This window comes from Lytechinus pictus, chromosome 2 (assembly GCF_037042905.1).
Source record: "Lytechinus pictus isolate F3 Inbred chromosome 2, Lp3.0, whole genome shotgun sequence".
Classification (NCBI taxonomy): Eukaryota; Metazoa; Echinodermata; class Echinoidea; order Temnopleuroida; family Toxopneustidae; genus Lytechinus; species Lytechinus pictus.
The window spans coordinates 13,603,784-13,621,296 of NC_087246.1; the positions used below are offsets into that span (position 1 = coordinate 13,603,784).

Here is a 17,513-nt window from a genome sequence, read left to right on the forward strand (position 1 = left end):
ACAAAAGAAAGGAGAATAATCAGAATGAGAAGGGGACAGGGTAGAGGTTTTTTTATTAGGTAGGCCTAAGCAAAGAAGCGGAGTCTGTGATGTTGGAAAATTATTGTCTGTTGGACTGATGCCTGTCGGGAAAATGACAAACCGTCGGGTCACGAAAGACTGTTCTATCTCCCCCCCCCCTCCTCATAAAAAAAATTGTTCTTGCTCGGTCAATATTTTTGTCGATAAATGTCAAATATGTCAAATTTTATTCTGTTACCTTTAAATCGTATTTCTTTCCGCAATGCGAACGTGGGGAGTTCTCTGTACCGATAGTGATTATAATATAAAAAGTTGTCAGTTTCTCTACCGACAGTGACAAGAATGTCTCAAAAGAATTTCAGCTTGTGCTTCGCGCTCGCATCATATAATTTCGTGAGATCCTACCTATAATTTTCCTTTATATTGGACAGTTCTTAATATTTCCCTTTCTGGTAAAAAAAATTCACATCGCGCTTGTATTGTGTTTATTAAGACACACCTCTTTAGTTAGAACAACCCCCCCCCCCAAAAAAAAAAAACCCACTAAAACGTTTCTAAGGAGAATGAGGAACTCTAGCATGACACATGGTCTCCTGACGTCTGTAATTGGTACCGATTATTTGTCGGTAATCAGAGCCTCCACCCCCCCCCCTGGAAAAGTCCTACCGACGCCCGCGTGGTGAAAACTATTCAGTGTTATATGTCAGTACTGCAAATAAGGACTTTATAAACCTAAATTCCTATGCAGCATTTTAATCATGGCAATGGAAATGCAATGTCCGCAACCGCTTACACTTAGAAATTATAGATATTACACTCACTTCACGTGGGGTGAAAATAATAATAAAAAAAAATCATAATCCGGCAGGAATTAATTCCTCATAAAGCTGTGCCCACCGGAATCGGTAGACTAGCTTAGCCGGGGTAACATAGGAGCGCCTTGAGCACCTTCCAAGGTGGATATGTGAGCTATATTAATCCTATAACATTATTTGTTTATTCATTCAATTACTTTATTAATGATCATTTACACGACTTATCTACTTTCTCCAGTATTAAAAATACTTTCTTTAGTCATTTGCAATTCATAACGGCATGCTATTGGAAAAAAAGTGTTTCTCCCTCGGGTAACATTTTTCATGGGATTGCCAAAAATAAAATGATTTCTTTTCATTAAAGAATGAATAGGATGATGTATACCATGATTTAGTTTTTAAAATACTAAAATGATATTAATGATATTGTGCAGTTGTAACAACTAAAAGACAAATGTTCAGTGGTCTAAATGTTGAATCTTGATTTTAATGATTAATTCTGAAATATATTAAAGTTTTGATAATTGAGCCTATATGATGGAATAATTAGTGACTCCTTTCTGGTATTTATGACATGTCCATTATAGATAACCATTTTATTGATAAACATTAATTTCGGTCAATGAGGTGTCATTTACACTCGCATTTTTTGTTGTTCTACCATCCCCTTTAGAATTGGTTTTCACTTGCTGTGTTTTTTTCTTGTTCTCGATATAATTCACGAAAGTGTACAGAATTGGATTGATTGAAGAGTTGATTGGGATGATGAATATCACACTCCAAGCATAGAGGGATGTCGGTAGTACAACCAGACCGGATTGTGTGAGGATACCCATGATAATGATTGGCATCCAACAGGCAAAATCCGTTCCTACGATGAATGCCATTTTTCTAGCAACTTTGATTTCTCGATTACGCAAAGCAGCGTTTGCTACTGACTGGGTTGATCTCATTACCTGTATAAACATCATGATATAGCATACCAATATAACCATGAACAGAAACATGTTCACACCGATGAATGTTATAATGGCGTAAAGCCAGGATGGACGCACTGTGCGCTCTTCAACTACATACTCGATCTGAAATTTATCATTTCCTCTCTCATCTATATACTCAAGCCTTCCAATCTCTTCAGACTCGGCGTGTAGTGGCAACCCAACACAAACATCAGATAGTCCATAAAACCCAGGTAAATCAGCAGGAACTAAATTCGGTATGATGCTAAGAATGCACATGACCAACCACAGGAAGATCATGGCAGTACCTGCTGACTTAACGGTCAAACGATATACACTGAATGGAAATAAGATACAGATGAATCGATCAACTGTCATTATTGCTAGTGTAAACACGGAGCATTCGCTTGATAGAAAGGCGAGGAAACTCGAAAATTTGCACAAATACGATTGACGCCAAAGTGGTGCACTCAAGAAGTAGAGGTTGCCGAAATAGATGTCTACCGATGTGATGATAATCATGTAGATACCCATGAGGCAATCTGCTACGGCCAAGTTCATGATTAACAGTGTTTGGACTGTGAGTTGTTCCTGACGAGCGCGTAGAATCAATGCTGTCAGGTTTCCGACCAGGGAGGTTAGACCAATGATCCAGCCGGCAATTCTTAAGACGACGCTCGGATAAAGCCTTCCACAGGTCTCAAGAGGACTCGTTGGAGACGTCCTGGCACATGTTACGTTCTCCCTTTCATCAAGGAGACAACATAGCCTGTTATCGGATGTTGATCTGAAGTACAAGAGGGCATATGCGATTTCGTATTAGATATATAAAATCAGAACTGTCTGTGTCTTACTTATCGCTATTCCCGAAAGAACTAACAATCACCAATCACTTTAAAGATCTAATTTGGAGATGCGAAACATGCTGGTCAAGGAGCAAAAATCATCTAACTTGCAGCATGCACACTTTTCTGCAAGAAGTTATCAAGGCAATTCGCCTTCTCAGTTCTCTATCCACATTTATATAGCGCACCCCCCCCCCCAACACACACACATTTCGATTATGGTACAGTGCGAACAGCCGAGTTAATACTTACATAGCCTTCAAAGAAGTTAATCCGGTAAGAACGTTCCTTTTGATCGAATGTAGTTGTAAATCCACCATGAAACTGTTTTGAATTAAGAACATTTAAATACTTAGTCATAATAAATCAAATACCTATAAAAAAAAAGATAACATAATTTTAGTCTAGCTACATAACATTGATTATCGCATCTTTGAATATAATACTTCCAAACATGCTAAATGTTAACTTTTTCTTTCTGATAATCGAGAATGAAATTTCGTCGGGGTAAATATCTACAGTCCATCTGCATGTGGGTATAGCGAATTGATTCGGATCGAGGTTCTTGAGGTTCAGGTTTCATTAACATGATTGACGTCTTCCGGGTGGAAATGTTAAAGGTTTGTCCCCATACATCCTAATACACACACACCCTTGCCCTCACTAGCATACACGTTTAAGGCAGTTTAGGTTAGTTTAATGAAAATAAATATTTCACAAAACAAATTACAAAATGGGGTAGTTAACCGTAAATTAAGAAAGCTCTATCTACTTACATAAACTCAAGATGAGCAGTGTTCAAGAATACACCAGGATCAATCTGAACTATTGGATTGTTGCTTATATCACTGTGAAAGAAGTAATTCAATACATCGTCAAAATACTATACAGTTGCATTTAGTTTTGTGATGTAACTGCGAATTTATATGAATGTAATTCGTCAAACGCTTAATTGAAACCAATCGCATTTTATGATTAATTTCATTTGTGTAGTAATGACCATAAGAGTTTGGTGCTATTACCACCGATGGGCAAATCCATGGTAACTGACATTACCAAGATAGATACCTTATAATGCTGATAGTATGATTTATATATTCCTTCGATTTTATAATTACCCATAGATAAATGAGGGAACAAAACTGCTTTTCTTTGTCACATAGGTGAAGACATGTTAACTTACGTGACACTTAAATTCAACGACGTTAATTTTGTATATTTACATTAGTCTTATTGAATTCATAAAAACCATTCAACGACGAAAAGATCTGAAAAATTGTCAAATACAATAAAAAGATGCCTCTAAAGCACATCTCTCTGATTATGGCCCCATACATGCTAATTTATGTTTGTTTATTTCATATTTTGTATGAAGATCGAATTGCATTTTTAAGCCTTAGAATTTGCTTTGCAAAATAGATATACTTCGTATAAGCTTCATATTATAGTTGGATTTACAAGGGTAGAGTGACACTTCGATTTGCAAAAAAAAAGATAAGCATTTTAAGTGTTTAAATAAAACTGAATTATGAAGACAAACAATATTTTTTTAACTCACAGAAAGTAGAGAGTACTTAGATCCCGGAAGTCTTCTTTAGCTAGGTGTCTTATGTCATTGCTTGAAATGTTTCTAGAAGAAATGATGAGATAAGCAATAATTTGATAAAATCAAAGACGCATTTCACATGCAGGTGACCGCTCGTCAAGCGAAAAAACAACAACTGAATTTTCTTCACTTGTTAATAATGTAATAATGATGGTGATAGTGCTAGTAGTACAAAACCCTTCGTAATTGAGTAATTACAGTTTTGCAGAAGATTTATACATATATGTGTGAACGTCACCCTTCAATATGATAATCATGAGGAATAAGGTCTATATAATTATCCAACTGCTCAAAAATAAGCAAGCTGCAACCCAACGCGGTCTCGCTGTAATCTGCCCCAGAGCATCCTCTTGTCATCAAGCTTAATCACTAAGTATATGGCTAGCTTAAATATACGAAGCTATACATAATATAGTATTTTCTCTTTTTCAAATCTCACAAGTTTTCCAATTCATCCAATCCGTCCAATATTCCATCTAATGAAACGAGGTTGTTGACCTGAAGCCACCTGTATGCAAACGAGAGGACAGAAAAAGAATATATATATATTGATCATAATTGTTCTAAACTGCAGATATAACTCTCATTCTTCTTTAATTATTCATTAATATGGCAAATTTCATACTTTCAAAATACATTCATTCCATTATTATTATTTTTTGTATACCAATACGTTATTCATAAAACAATACCATAAACTGCCAATCATAAAGATGTAATATTCAAAGCCGTGCGAAACGCATGATACCTACAACCAGGCATCAAGAGATGGCGCTAAATCCCTGAACCATGTCATTGTAGAGGTTTCACGAGCGTAAAACATTTCCCATAGGCATGATAGGCATGGTGTGTTAAAGTGGCACTTAAATCATAAAAAATAAGGATGTAATTGGAGGGTCGAATGTGTACTACCAGTGGATAGGATATATATCTGTCATTCCATATCTGGCCAGAAATGGGTACCTCGATTGGCCCATTTTAAATATTCCGCATTTATGAAGACATCTCCTGACAGGATCAAGTTCATCACCTGAAACAGTAAAATAGCCCCAATTCTTCAGCCAGTCAATTTTTTTTAATTTGACAAAATGAGGTTCAGTAGTTACCCTTCCTAGAATAAGTGTTAGATCGCCAGTCATACATGTCATATATACACTTTTGTCAAGCGACTATATCAAATTAAAACAATTGAGGATGGGTTGACTCGAATGAATATCTTTCTCCTTGATAACAGGATTGCAACATGGCGTCTGATTAGCCCCCATAATACTTACAATTGATAGAGGCCCATTCCGTAGAGTGATCTATTCTCGATTAGACGTATCCGATTGTCCATAATGTGTCTATATCGAATGAAAACATTTGATTACCCTACATAACCCCCAAAGTACTGTTCATGGATAAATATAAAATAACAATTATACTTCAACACTCACCGACATGCACTGGTACTCAAACCCATACATGAATAAAAACACTATTCTCCTAAAATACATTTATATTGAAAATGAACGAGAAAACTCTTGAGATAATTCCGTTGAAGCTATGAATAATCAAAACAATGATAATTTTTCGTCAACATAATCAGACGTTTCCTCTTAATCAATTGTTTTAGAAACGAAGATTAGGATTGTACCATGGGTATCGATTTGTGTTGTGAATCTATTGTTCAAGGGATGATCTGTAGTTTCATCCTCCCTCTTGAATACTATGACATCACGGATTGACATCAGTGGATTGTTTTATACTCCTCTCATAGCCTCATCTTTCAAAGTCATTATCTTGCCAAATCATGTCAAGGAACGTTTTTATCCGATTCGATGGTACGGCATAATAATTAGCTGGACCTTATATATATATAATATAGGTAGATATGGTACAAATATGCAGTTCTATTACTTCCTTAGCATTATACAGTTTTATGAAAGTTGGAATATTGGGTATTAGACAGTAAGGAATGAGGATACATTATCAAAATACTTCATTCTGAGTGAAGAATCTGGGGGTGTTTCGTGAAAAATTAAGTGTGACTAGTAATACTAAATAGTCGGTATGAAAGGCATCACCGCATTGGTCAAATCATGCATATAAATTAATTAGATTACGCATGACTCGAAGTCATACCTGACTCTTTGTAAAACACCCCCTGTTAGGACTTTCAGACTCGAGCTACAATTCTATTCAATGTGGATGTGGTATGATGACTTATAGATTTTAGGTAAATCAAACTTACAAGAGATTGATAGTGCCATCGAATACGTCTTCTGTTATCGTCGTAATATTGTTGTCGTTCAGATAACTGATAAGGGAAAAAATCTTAGAAATGAGCAAACCTATATGTAAGAACTACCCTAAACCTTACTTGCCTATCACAAAATCCATTTTGTATCATGGCCTAGTACTTTGGAATTTATTGCCGGTTAATTTGAAAATATCTTGTAAATTCATTTTTTTCAAACGAAACTTTAGAAATATCTTAAATGATAATTAAGCATGTATGTATTAAATACATCATTTTTTTTAAAATATCATTTGAATCATACCACTTGTGTCTGTTTGTCTTTGTAATGCTTTCTAATTATTGTTAAATATATTTCGGAACTTCTGATATTGTCAATAATATTTATTTTTTAAGGTAATTCAGGTCGGCCGTATTATAAAGAAATACTCTCCCTCTTGGCTGCTTCCTTCTCAATGTCTTTGATGTTATATGTATTCTTTGTTCCTCATGTAGTTTATGTTCATTTAATGCAGGGAGACATAAACTTAAATTGAATTGAATTGAAATAATGAGCTCGACATTTCCCCGCCAACATTGACTAATACAAAACAGAAGCTATAATCAGGGAATTGTTATATTTACAGCCATGCAAAAAACTACTCCACATGTTTACTACATTCATTTAAGAGCGTAGGAAAATTGATCAATTGAAATTATTATAAGATTATTGGATTAAAACAGACTACTCAGCAAATTCACATGTCATTTATGTATTCAATAATGCGATTTCTTTTAATCATTTGAAATTTTATTTAAAAAATACTAACATGTTTTTCAAAGATGGTAATCCATGGAACGCTCCGTTATGAATCTCTTCAATTTTGTTGTATTCCAGGCTCCTGTAAGATAAACAATATCATAGCCTGTTCACTTTTTTTACACACTCATAGATACTCATTTAATTCAATCGGCAACAAATAAAAAAAATCAATCTTAAATTATATAAAACAAATGTACACAATATAATGATAAGATGTTTTATAGACAAAATACATAGATGGACTCATTTCTAAAACGAACCTCTCACCCACAAATTTCTGAAGGTGAATCTCTGTTCCACACAAATTATCGAAAGGAACGGAAGCGAGCGAACATGGTGAAGAATTATCATTGAACATAAAAAATGCATAATTTCCATTAAGGAGAATTAAAAAAAATCAAAAAGAGGATTATAGTGAGCATGGATCCATTTTAAGTTGCACATATCTTGCTTTCATATCTCTAAAGATATTCTTGTATCTAGTATTGATAAATACGATCATGCCGACACCCTTTTAGGCCATAGGCTTAGATCTCTAGATCAAATTCTTAAACACCTTAAATTGCCATTGATGACAAGGCATGGAATTCTGTGCTTATTTTGCCAATTTCTCAGCATTTTTACGCATTTTCTTTCAAAGCTATTTGGCAAATATAACATACAAACACTTTGTAATTTTTGTAATCCCTATTCAATATGGTGGGACTTTTTTTCAAAGCTATCTTTAGCAGTATCATTTAACAGTAATGTTTATCAACCTACGGGTAGAATTCTATGCAAAAATAAAATCGATTTGTTTGTTTATGGATGAGTGAGCACGCCTCAAAGGGGGAAAAGGGGCATTTTTAATGTCACAGATTCATATTGAGGGGTTATAAAGTGAATAATGGGGGCAAATTCGGTTTCAAATGTGACTTAATTGGTGTTGCTTTTATCATCAATCACTTTTATCACCACACACTTTCCGAACTTTTTACACTGTCATGGTTGAGTGAGCACACTCGAATTCTTAGGAATTAATAATCTTTTCACTGCATACATGTATTCTTTTTCTAACAGTTTCTCAGGATCAGTTGAATTTATGGACAAATCAGTGGTGGATCCAGAATTTGAAAGTGGGGAGGTGCCGAGAAATTGGGGGAGGGGAGCCACTAACATTTTCCACTTTTAACATGTTTGAACAAGTTACAGAGGATACTACCATAAACCCCTATGAGAGGATACGTCACCAAAAAATGTGCTCACTCAACCATGAACACACGTTATCAAAATTTTGTGTGGAGTGGCTAAATTATGGATAGTAAAACAACATTAACACCATAAAATTCATCAAAAAACAACCTTTGCCCAACTTTGTATTTACACAATATGAAAAACGACTCTTGTGACTTTAAAAAATTGTCATTTTAAATTCAATCTTTGATTACTCATGCATGACCGAACTGATCAATCTCATTTTCCCCCAGAAGTTGCTTAATGAGTGTAAAAAACCACCTACGAAATATTATATCTCAAAATTATTCTGTTCAAAAGTTACAGCATTTTGATTTAGGGGGGACTTACTTTTTTTTGTTGTGTATAGATATAGACCTAAGCCTAAGGCTAAGGCCTAGAAGGGTACCGGCAATTTGAGTGTGCTGATTCATTCATGGCATGCATCATACAACTTGAACGGCCCAAAACGACCACACGCATGCTTACTCTTATTCCGAAGACGCAAGTCATGAATATTCATATTGGGGTCCGGGAAAAATAATTTCGCGACCGAGGGATCTCCGGAAAACACATACTCAATGAATATTTGTTTGATTGGTCAAATGGGTGGGGAATTCATTTGTGTATGTGTAAGACAATTATCCATGAAAACCAAATAAATTTAGTAAAGTCATGATGTTAGTGAATTCAGGGAATAGTAAAGTTATATTAAAATGTCAAGGCTAAAGTATGGGTTCTATTGTCGGTTTATGTAAATTAAATTTTGGGATACGTGCCCACATTTATATAAATAATATTGCATTAAATTATGTGTTTGTATTATGTTATGATGATGTTCATTATGTTTGCACGGAATTCAAATCTTTCATAATAATTCATCGTCTTCCGTATTAGACTAACTTATACTTACATGGTAGTGAGCATTGGCAAGTTTGCAAAAATCCCGGCAGAGATCACAGTGATTTTATTGAATGATAAATCGCTGTGAGAAAAAAAAATCACGAAGATTTATTACCAAGATTCTAGATGATTTTGATGATTCAAATCTGCTAAATCAAATTTTCAGTTTCAAATTTTTTTAAGCTGTCATAAAGATTAAGATTCTGAAAATCAAGATGCAAAATCTGTATTTGCTATCTAAACGAAGAAAACTGAACCATATTAAATCAACATATGCAATCTTTAACAGCTTTAACATGTACTTCACACTCGGTTCTAGCTAAAGACCTCATTCAGTTTTAAATACTTTTACACTCATAATGAATAGCCTCGCACAATGTAAGCATATATGAAACGTGTGGTATCAGTAAATACGTGGTAGTGCATGATATACGAGCATAAACTGACCAATACAGTGTGTTTTACGTCTATTCTTCTGTGATTTTATAAGTACAATGGTAATTCTGACTTAATATTTTAGGAAACAAACTCCAAGATGTAGACTGGATGCATATGCTCTGTGTTTATACACACACTGACTGGCTCCCATTTACACACACATACACACTCACACCCCGACACACACATACATATATGATAAAAATAATAAACTCAAAATGAAATAAAAACTCCGTAACGAATTTCACGTGCTCCCCCTCTCTTTCTCTAATTAGGCTGGTTTACTCTTGCCTGCTCCTCTCCTTTTCTTCGCCCTTCTTCTTCCTATTATTATTTTTCCTCTTAATTCTTCATCTTCCATCTCTCTCTCTCTCTGACCTCACCTCTTTCACTCTGTTTTGCCCTCTTTGCTTTTCTATTACCCCCCCTTATGCTTTTCTTTCTCCACTTCTTTTGCCTTCTTGCCTCCTCTCTGTCCCCCCCCCTCTCTCTCTCACTCCCTTTCTTCTTATTTTTCCTTGTTACTTAACAAGCACCCCTCTGTCTGGTGCTTCCAAATCCAAGGCGCTACCTATTAAGAGAGCTGGTACGCGCTATACTGTTTTTATCATGACGCATTTTCAAATCTTGATAATCATCAAATAAATCAACTTTTAACAACAATATCAACTTTTTCTACATATACATATATATATTGGGAAGAGAGAGAGAGGAGGAGGAGGGAATCATTGCCCAAAACGATTTTTTTTTTTAATCTTACATAAATTCCAGATTGTCTAGTCCTTCAAAAATACCGTCCGGAACACTTTCAATCATGTTTGAATCGAGAAATCTATGAAATTAAAGGAAGATAATTAAAAAAATGATAGCCAGGGCTTAGTGTCATTAAAAAACTGATATCGTTAAATAACATATAAGAAATTTGTATGTGAATGTGAACTGAAATATCATAAAAATTAGTGAAATTACTCAAATGCATAAAAAATCAGTACATCTGCGAGGTTCACATCTTCTTTAGATTTCAAATCCCATCTTCGTCATTTCTCCTTACCTCGTATACGTTCTAGTGAAATTGATCCTTGCTGGTGTTTTCACATAGTGGACTGTCTGAAAATGTATTTCACATAGTTAAAAATGTGCAATTGTAACAATGTGAAGGTAATTTCACAATGTTGGCCCATCTACACCATTATATAAAAGGTGCGAATAGAAACTCTCTTGTTCCGTATTTTGAAGCCTTGAGAAAAGGGAATCTAAAAAAAAGTTCCAAAGTGGCCGTATAAAGGTTTCAAATACAGGACAAGCACTGAACCCCATGAACCATTTTTGCTAAGAATGTAAAATGTGATTGTTCATGGTGTGGTCACATATTTAATTCTGTAAATACGAGATTCACAGAGTAGGGGGTTTTAACAGTGTGGAGGTGATCTCACATTGTGTTACACAATAATGGAACACTGATCTTGAAAATGGACATATTAAACTTCCACCCTGTACTTTTGATATACCTGCATCACCCTGTACTTTTGATATACCTGCAAAACACAAGAAACATCCTTGATTACAGAGAATTTTAATATAACTCACAAATATTTTAGGGACTTCAATTCTGAGAAAACTTCTTGAGCCAATAAAGTAATGTTGCTTGAACTAAGACGGCTGCATAATGAAAAGGGGTAAGAATATGCATTATACAAAGAGGCAATGATGCACTAACGTATCAATTCAAGTAAATAATAAAACACCGTTTAGATTTATGATGTGTTTCGAATATTCGGTTTCTTACTTCAGGTCGCTATACAGTATAACTTATCAAATACCAGTATTTATAATCTATATGTGCTGTCAATGACAGTTAACAATTGCAGATGTTTCATATCTTGCCAACAATGCAGCAGATCTTAGTAATCGCTTCCGTAGGAAGGATTTTACAGTGACTTATAAAGTAGCTACCGGTTAATCCATCGTATGTGTTAGCACACTCATACCAGAGGCGTCGATCATGGGGGGCAGGAGGGGCAACCGCCCCACCAATGAAAATATTGGGGGGGGCAAACATATCATTTTGCCCCCCCCCCCAATAATTCCGCATGTGCAAAAAATAAAATAAGATTGTAATGTTACACAGAAATCAGCAAGCGAGATTGAGATACACAACTCGTTCTTCATCTAAAATCGTGCTCAAAATGTCCGGTTTTCAGATTAGAATATTAAAAAATTTCAGCTCGCGCTTCGCGCTCGCATCATTTCTGTAGCAAAAATCCATACTTTTCATGATTGAAAAGGTGAATAGAATGTCCCGTTTTCAGTTCTATACCTCGAAAGAACTCCCACTTCGATTTGCAATAATCTTTTGTTGGATATATTTATTGTTTTTTTTAAGATCAAAATATCAAAATTTTCAGCTCGCGCTTTGCGCTCGCATCTATCATTTTTTAATTTTTTTAAAATTTAATTTGTTGGTGAGATGTGTGTGTGTGTGTGTATATATATATATATATATATATATATAATCTATATATATATATACATATAGGCATATGTGTGTGTGTGTGTTTGAGTCTGTTTGTTTTGTGTGATCGAGCGCCTTTGGAAAGTTGAGTCATGATTTTGCCCCCCCAATCTGAAAAATGGATCGACGCCCCTGACTCATACATTACAGTCCCACGAACTCCGGCACGAACTTCTTGTTTCCCGAAGGACATCAGCGTCTAGAAATTAAACAATACCTGTGTCATACAACTTACACTGTTCTAAGTTCTCTCTGACAATCAAGGATTTGTCCAAAGGAAGAATTTGATGACTGGTCTTCTAAATGTGAGCTTTTTATGTAAAGAAGAACAATTCGTTACTAAATTAGTATTGTCAGTTCTGCTAAGTATGGAATATCATATCTTGTGTTATCGAGAATATTATTTTTAAGAAGTTTTAAGAGCACTTTAAATATCAGGTATATGCTTTAATTTTGTACATTATGTAATAAATGAGTTCTTGAATGTTGGATCATAATAAATTATTCACAATAACATATATTCCACATGTTCACATAGCAACCATCATGACCATTGATCATTTTTACATTACATGATAAATATTCTAAAATATTTGGTACGATGAATTACAAACGAAACAGTGAGTGCGAGACATCATCTGCTCCCCCATTTCCTTACTACCTGCGTAACTTTTTCGGCGAAATTTACCAAAACTTAAATAAATTTTCAGGTATAGGCTTCTTGTTTTTAACTTCTCATTAAAATTGAATCGACCTTTTAGTCCACTGTAGGTCTGTCGCAAACATAGCAAAGAAAGGGTTTAATGTTATCATTATCATGACATGGATAAATTTATACAAAACAATCATTGACTAAATATCATACTTACAGACAACGTAAAATAAATGGTCCACCTCCACCGTTCCTGTGTTCATACTGATAGCAGTGACCTATATGTAAAGTAAAGTTAATTATTCGCTCTTGACTAGGACTGATGTTCATCGACAATGACAGTGATCACTCTCAAATAGTTTTATGATCTGTTGGTATCAAGGACTTTAATGACAGCACATTCTTTTCTATCTACGTTATTGATAAATGAATTCTAATCAATGTACTGGTTATCATATTAACGTAAGGAGCACAAGCAACGCAGTATTTATCCTTACCTGATATTGGTTCAAGATATCGGCATCCGTATCCTTGAATAAAAAAAAACAGAAGTTAAAACAATATTGTATAATCATACAATTTTTATCCAAGTTTGAACTAGTAACCAACATCAAGCATCAAACTTTGATATGTCTCATATAAGAATTAATTTGTATCAGATATAAAATTCATAACATAATTCCCAAGGATACCAATAATTTTTTTGATTACATGCTTAGTACTTATATTTTGTGCCTGTACATATTATTTGTTACTGTATCATATCTTGTTCATTACTTGCCTAATATTTTCATTATTAATATTATTTGTTGTTATTTTATTAACAGGGCCACATGGAAGACCACCAAATTGGTGATATGTGCCACCATGTATAAATATTAGAAATGAATAAAATGAATAAATAAAAAATACATTTTTTCAATAAGCATTCTTTTTGCTCAAAGATAGGCAACTCAAAATTGAGATTATACTTTTACATATAGTTAAGGTATCTAAGTATGACCCACATTACGGTGTTCAACTTCTTAGACATGAAAACTAAATACAAACAATCAATGGCTCCATACCCTGGATTTGATGGTGGCACAAGCCGGCCACGCAAACGTCTCCTGCAATGAAAATACCAATGAAAATATAATGTCAGTACATTGCACTCTTTAAAAAACAACAACTAATTATAAATCAAATCACCAAAGTTGCGAACGACAAATGACGGTTAAGGATATGCACGTCTATGAATAGAAAACACCATCTTTGGCTTACAGCGAGGAATGTGAGAAGCTGCGACTGCAGAATGAAATAAAACATTAAGGGATGATCACACCTCACCGGTTTGGATGGCGATTCAGTGACGGTTCGATATTTCCCCGTGCTTCATCAAAGACTGTGCTATAACACTGTACATAAACCCTGGTTATCCGTCACGCAACCGTCATAAACAAGGAGAATCGTGGGGAATCGCTCACATTTTTCGTGGTATTGGCCGATCCTGACGATGTAAATACGGTAAAAACACAGAGCTGGTGGAGTTAACACGGATGCATCACGGCCCCATGACTACTTGACTGCGGTTGATGCGGAGAAGAGTGTGGAAGCTGCAGCTGGAATCCGCCGCCTTTCGGGGTGATTGGTGTTTCGACCGCCAAATCTGCGATAATGTCGTGTTGGAAATTTGTTGGGAACCTATAGCATTTAAGTATTTTTTGCCATCTTTGGGACATTTTTTCACAAAGGTTTCAGAGCAGCCATAAATCCCATCTAAACCGGTTAGTGATCGCCCTCTCCTACAGAAGGACCATAAAGATAAGCGACAGTAAGGATGACACAACGATCATAATAATTATTTTTGGGCCTACCACGTGTTGAGGATCATGGTCTTACACAAAACGGCGCCGAAAGGACAGAAGATTAACATTTTGGCAACGAACTGGCTAGCGTCACAAAGTGGCGCTGTAACACATTATACAATGGCAAGCATAATTGCGATACGTACCTCCGGAACACATGACTCGAGAAGCTTCGGACACATTGCATTCATTTTCAGATCCGATACCTACGCCAGGGCAATCGAACAGTCTGGATTCATTTCCCGTGCATTCTACACGGTCGAGTGTAACACCGTCATGACTGCCATCAGGAATATGGTATACGGGAACGTGAAGTGCTCTTCCTAATTCCAGACTTCTGCAGACAACATCAGCGTTATTTCTATCCAAGAAGCTTACACAGACTGATCTATGCTGACCGTTATAGTAGTACATGACAACACCGTCCAGAGAGCTGCTTCCGTCTGTGAGATATATGATCTCGTCTATGACGCAGGAAACAAAGGCACATGGTAAATAAAATATCTGTGCTGAATAGAAAATACATGTAATTTACCAGAATCGTCACTTTAATACATTAATTGTCGAATCATACCGTAACTGAGCATGGACCAGTCTCGGCCACGGAGGATTATCTATTGTTACTGGCCCAGTAACAATGCTGAGACAATGCTCAGCACCCCCAGTAACAATAGAATAATCTTCCGTGGACAGGTCCGTGTAAAAAAAACTGAGGCTTAATTGTGTATCAAGATCATAAATCCTTTTCCATGTAAGAATACTTTCCGTGGATTTTCTATACTTTTCACGGAACCAAGGCTTTACCACTCAGTTAAAAATATAATTGGTAAAAGCTGAAAAATATTGATAAACTCAAAGCAAAGTTAAGGCATATACTGTATACATTTGGCTTTCATGAGACGGGTATTATAGATTGTTGACCAAGAATTGTATAAAGAGAACTTGGATAAGCGTAAACATGGTTAAAAAAATATAGGTTTGGACCAAACTTTGCACGCTGTCATTAACATTCTTCGGCCTAAGGTTCGGGTATTGTTGGCCTGAAAATGTGAGATTTTAAGGCAAAGGATTATGAATTATTCAGTGCTATACACAGTGGCGCAACTTCAGGGGCACCTGCCCCCCCCCCCCCCAAAGAAAAAAGGGGGAAGGAAAAAGGAGGGAGAAAGAAAGATAAACGTAGTGAAAGAAATAACAATATTTTTTTTCATAATTTCATGAAACATAATTTGCTTAGGGCCTATGTTTACATCACCCCTGGTGCTCGCATTGTTTGTTTAATGAGATAAATAATCACTTTCAAGAAAGAATAAATGGCACTAGACCATCCCGTTTTCAAGTCAATATAGAACTTTCCTCGCACTTTTAGTTTTTATTTTATTGAATGGCACAAGCTTCTTTTCATGACTACTTAGAGGGATTGCCACCTTTTAAAGGTCTAAATAAAAAAAGCACTTTCAGTCCGCACTTCCAGTTCGCATTAGTGGATTAATGACATATACATGTTCTTCATTAATTTCTAAAAACAAATAATACTCTTGTCTAGTTTTGATATCACGAATTTCAGCTCGACCTTCGCGCTCGCATCAGAGGGAAGCCCTTTGAAAGACAAAAAAAATGCAAGGTCTTACAGCAGTCTTCAAGATCACTGAAATTTGTCATCTCTGTGGAGTGGCTCAGAAAGACTCCTCAAAGTACTCTGAAAGACTTATTGATTACTGGACTTAGACAAGTCTTATATAAATCTTTCAGAGATATTTTATGTAACAAGTGATCTATCAGAATTCTTTTCATGGACTCTCCCTGGTCTTTCAATGATCTTTCAATGATCTCTCATGAGACAGTGATCTCCAGAAAAATCTTGAGAGACTGTCGAAAGTTCATGGAAAGACTAGTAAGGACTTTGAAAGTTCATAGAAAGACAGCTGAAAGACTGCCAGCAGCTGAAAGACCACCAAATGACAATTTTCCTGAAAGACCCTTCAGGAATCGTGAAAGAATTCGGAGATCTTTGAAAGTTGATTGAAAGACCTTTGAAACGTTAAGCAAGTTTCATGGTCTTATAGCAGTCTTTCAGAAGTCTTGCTCTCTGTGGAATGGGGGTTTAAGTGAGATATGTATGGTCTTAATGAATTCCTACAAGCAAACCTTAGATTGCCCCTCTTCAGATCTGATTATCAAAAAATTTCAGCTCGCGCTTCGCACTCGCAATATTTCATTAGTTCGATACGTATTACATTCATCATTACAAAAAGTGCTTCATGTATTGAGGTGTAATTCTAACACAAAAAACAGCTCTCGCTAGGCGCTTACACTAGTTGATTATGGTGAGATATGTATGACTTTCATGAATTCCTTAAAAAAATATAGCTCTTAAAATGTCCCTTTGTGGGATCAATATTTACCAAAATTTTAGCTGGCGTTTCGTACTCGTATAATCATTTTAGTAAGCTATGTACGTAGCATGATTACAAGAATTGGATTATAATGAGTTACGCAGCTTTTTCTTTATTAAAAAAGTGCTTAAATTATCCAGTTTCATATCAGAATATCCACAATTTTTTTTGGCTAGCGCTTCGAGCTCGCATTATTCATGTAGGAAGATACCCATTCTTTTCATTATAACAAAATATGAATAGAGTGTATCATTTTTAGGTCAGAA

At 35.5% G+C, this 17,513-nt stretch overlaps 1 protein-coding gene across 1 annotated transcript; it reads right to left on the bottom strand.

Moving 5' to 3' along the window:
* Window positions 1-1,395: 1,395 nt before the first annotated feature.
* Window positions 1,396-15,265, bottom strand: LOC129284291 (G-protein coupled receptor GRL101-like). Its single transcript, XM_064106275.1, has 8 exons — window positions 14,998-15,265; window positions 14,072-14,113; window positions 13,502-13,534; window positions 13,222-13,342; window positions 4,199-4,270; window positions 3,417-3,488; window positions 2,893-2,964; window positions 1,396-2,582 (listed from the first exon to the last, which is right to left on the bottom strand). Exons 1-8 carry the CDS (start codon window positions 15,263-15,265, stop codon window positions 1,433-1,435), a joined length of 1,830 nt encoding a protein of 609 aa, XP_063962345.1. The 3' UTR covers window positions 1,396-1,432.
* Window positions 15,266-17,513: the final 2,248 nt, after the last annotated feature.

Bases quoted from the DNA above. Each gene is read 5' to 3' on its own strand.
- LOC129284291 (XM_064106275.1), bottom strand. From the start codon at position 15,265: ATGTACTACTATAACGGTCAGCATAGATCAGTCTGTGTAAGCTTCTTG. The intron at 3,489-4,198 runs GTGAGTTAAAAA...CTTCTTTCACAG, and splicing joins CTAAGTACTCTCTACTTTCT to TGATATAAGCAACAATCCAA. The intron at 2,583-2,892 runs GTAAGTATTAAC...CTTGTACTTCAG, and splicing joins TTAACTTCTTTGAAGGCTAT to ATCAACATCCGATAACAGGC.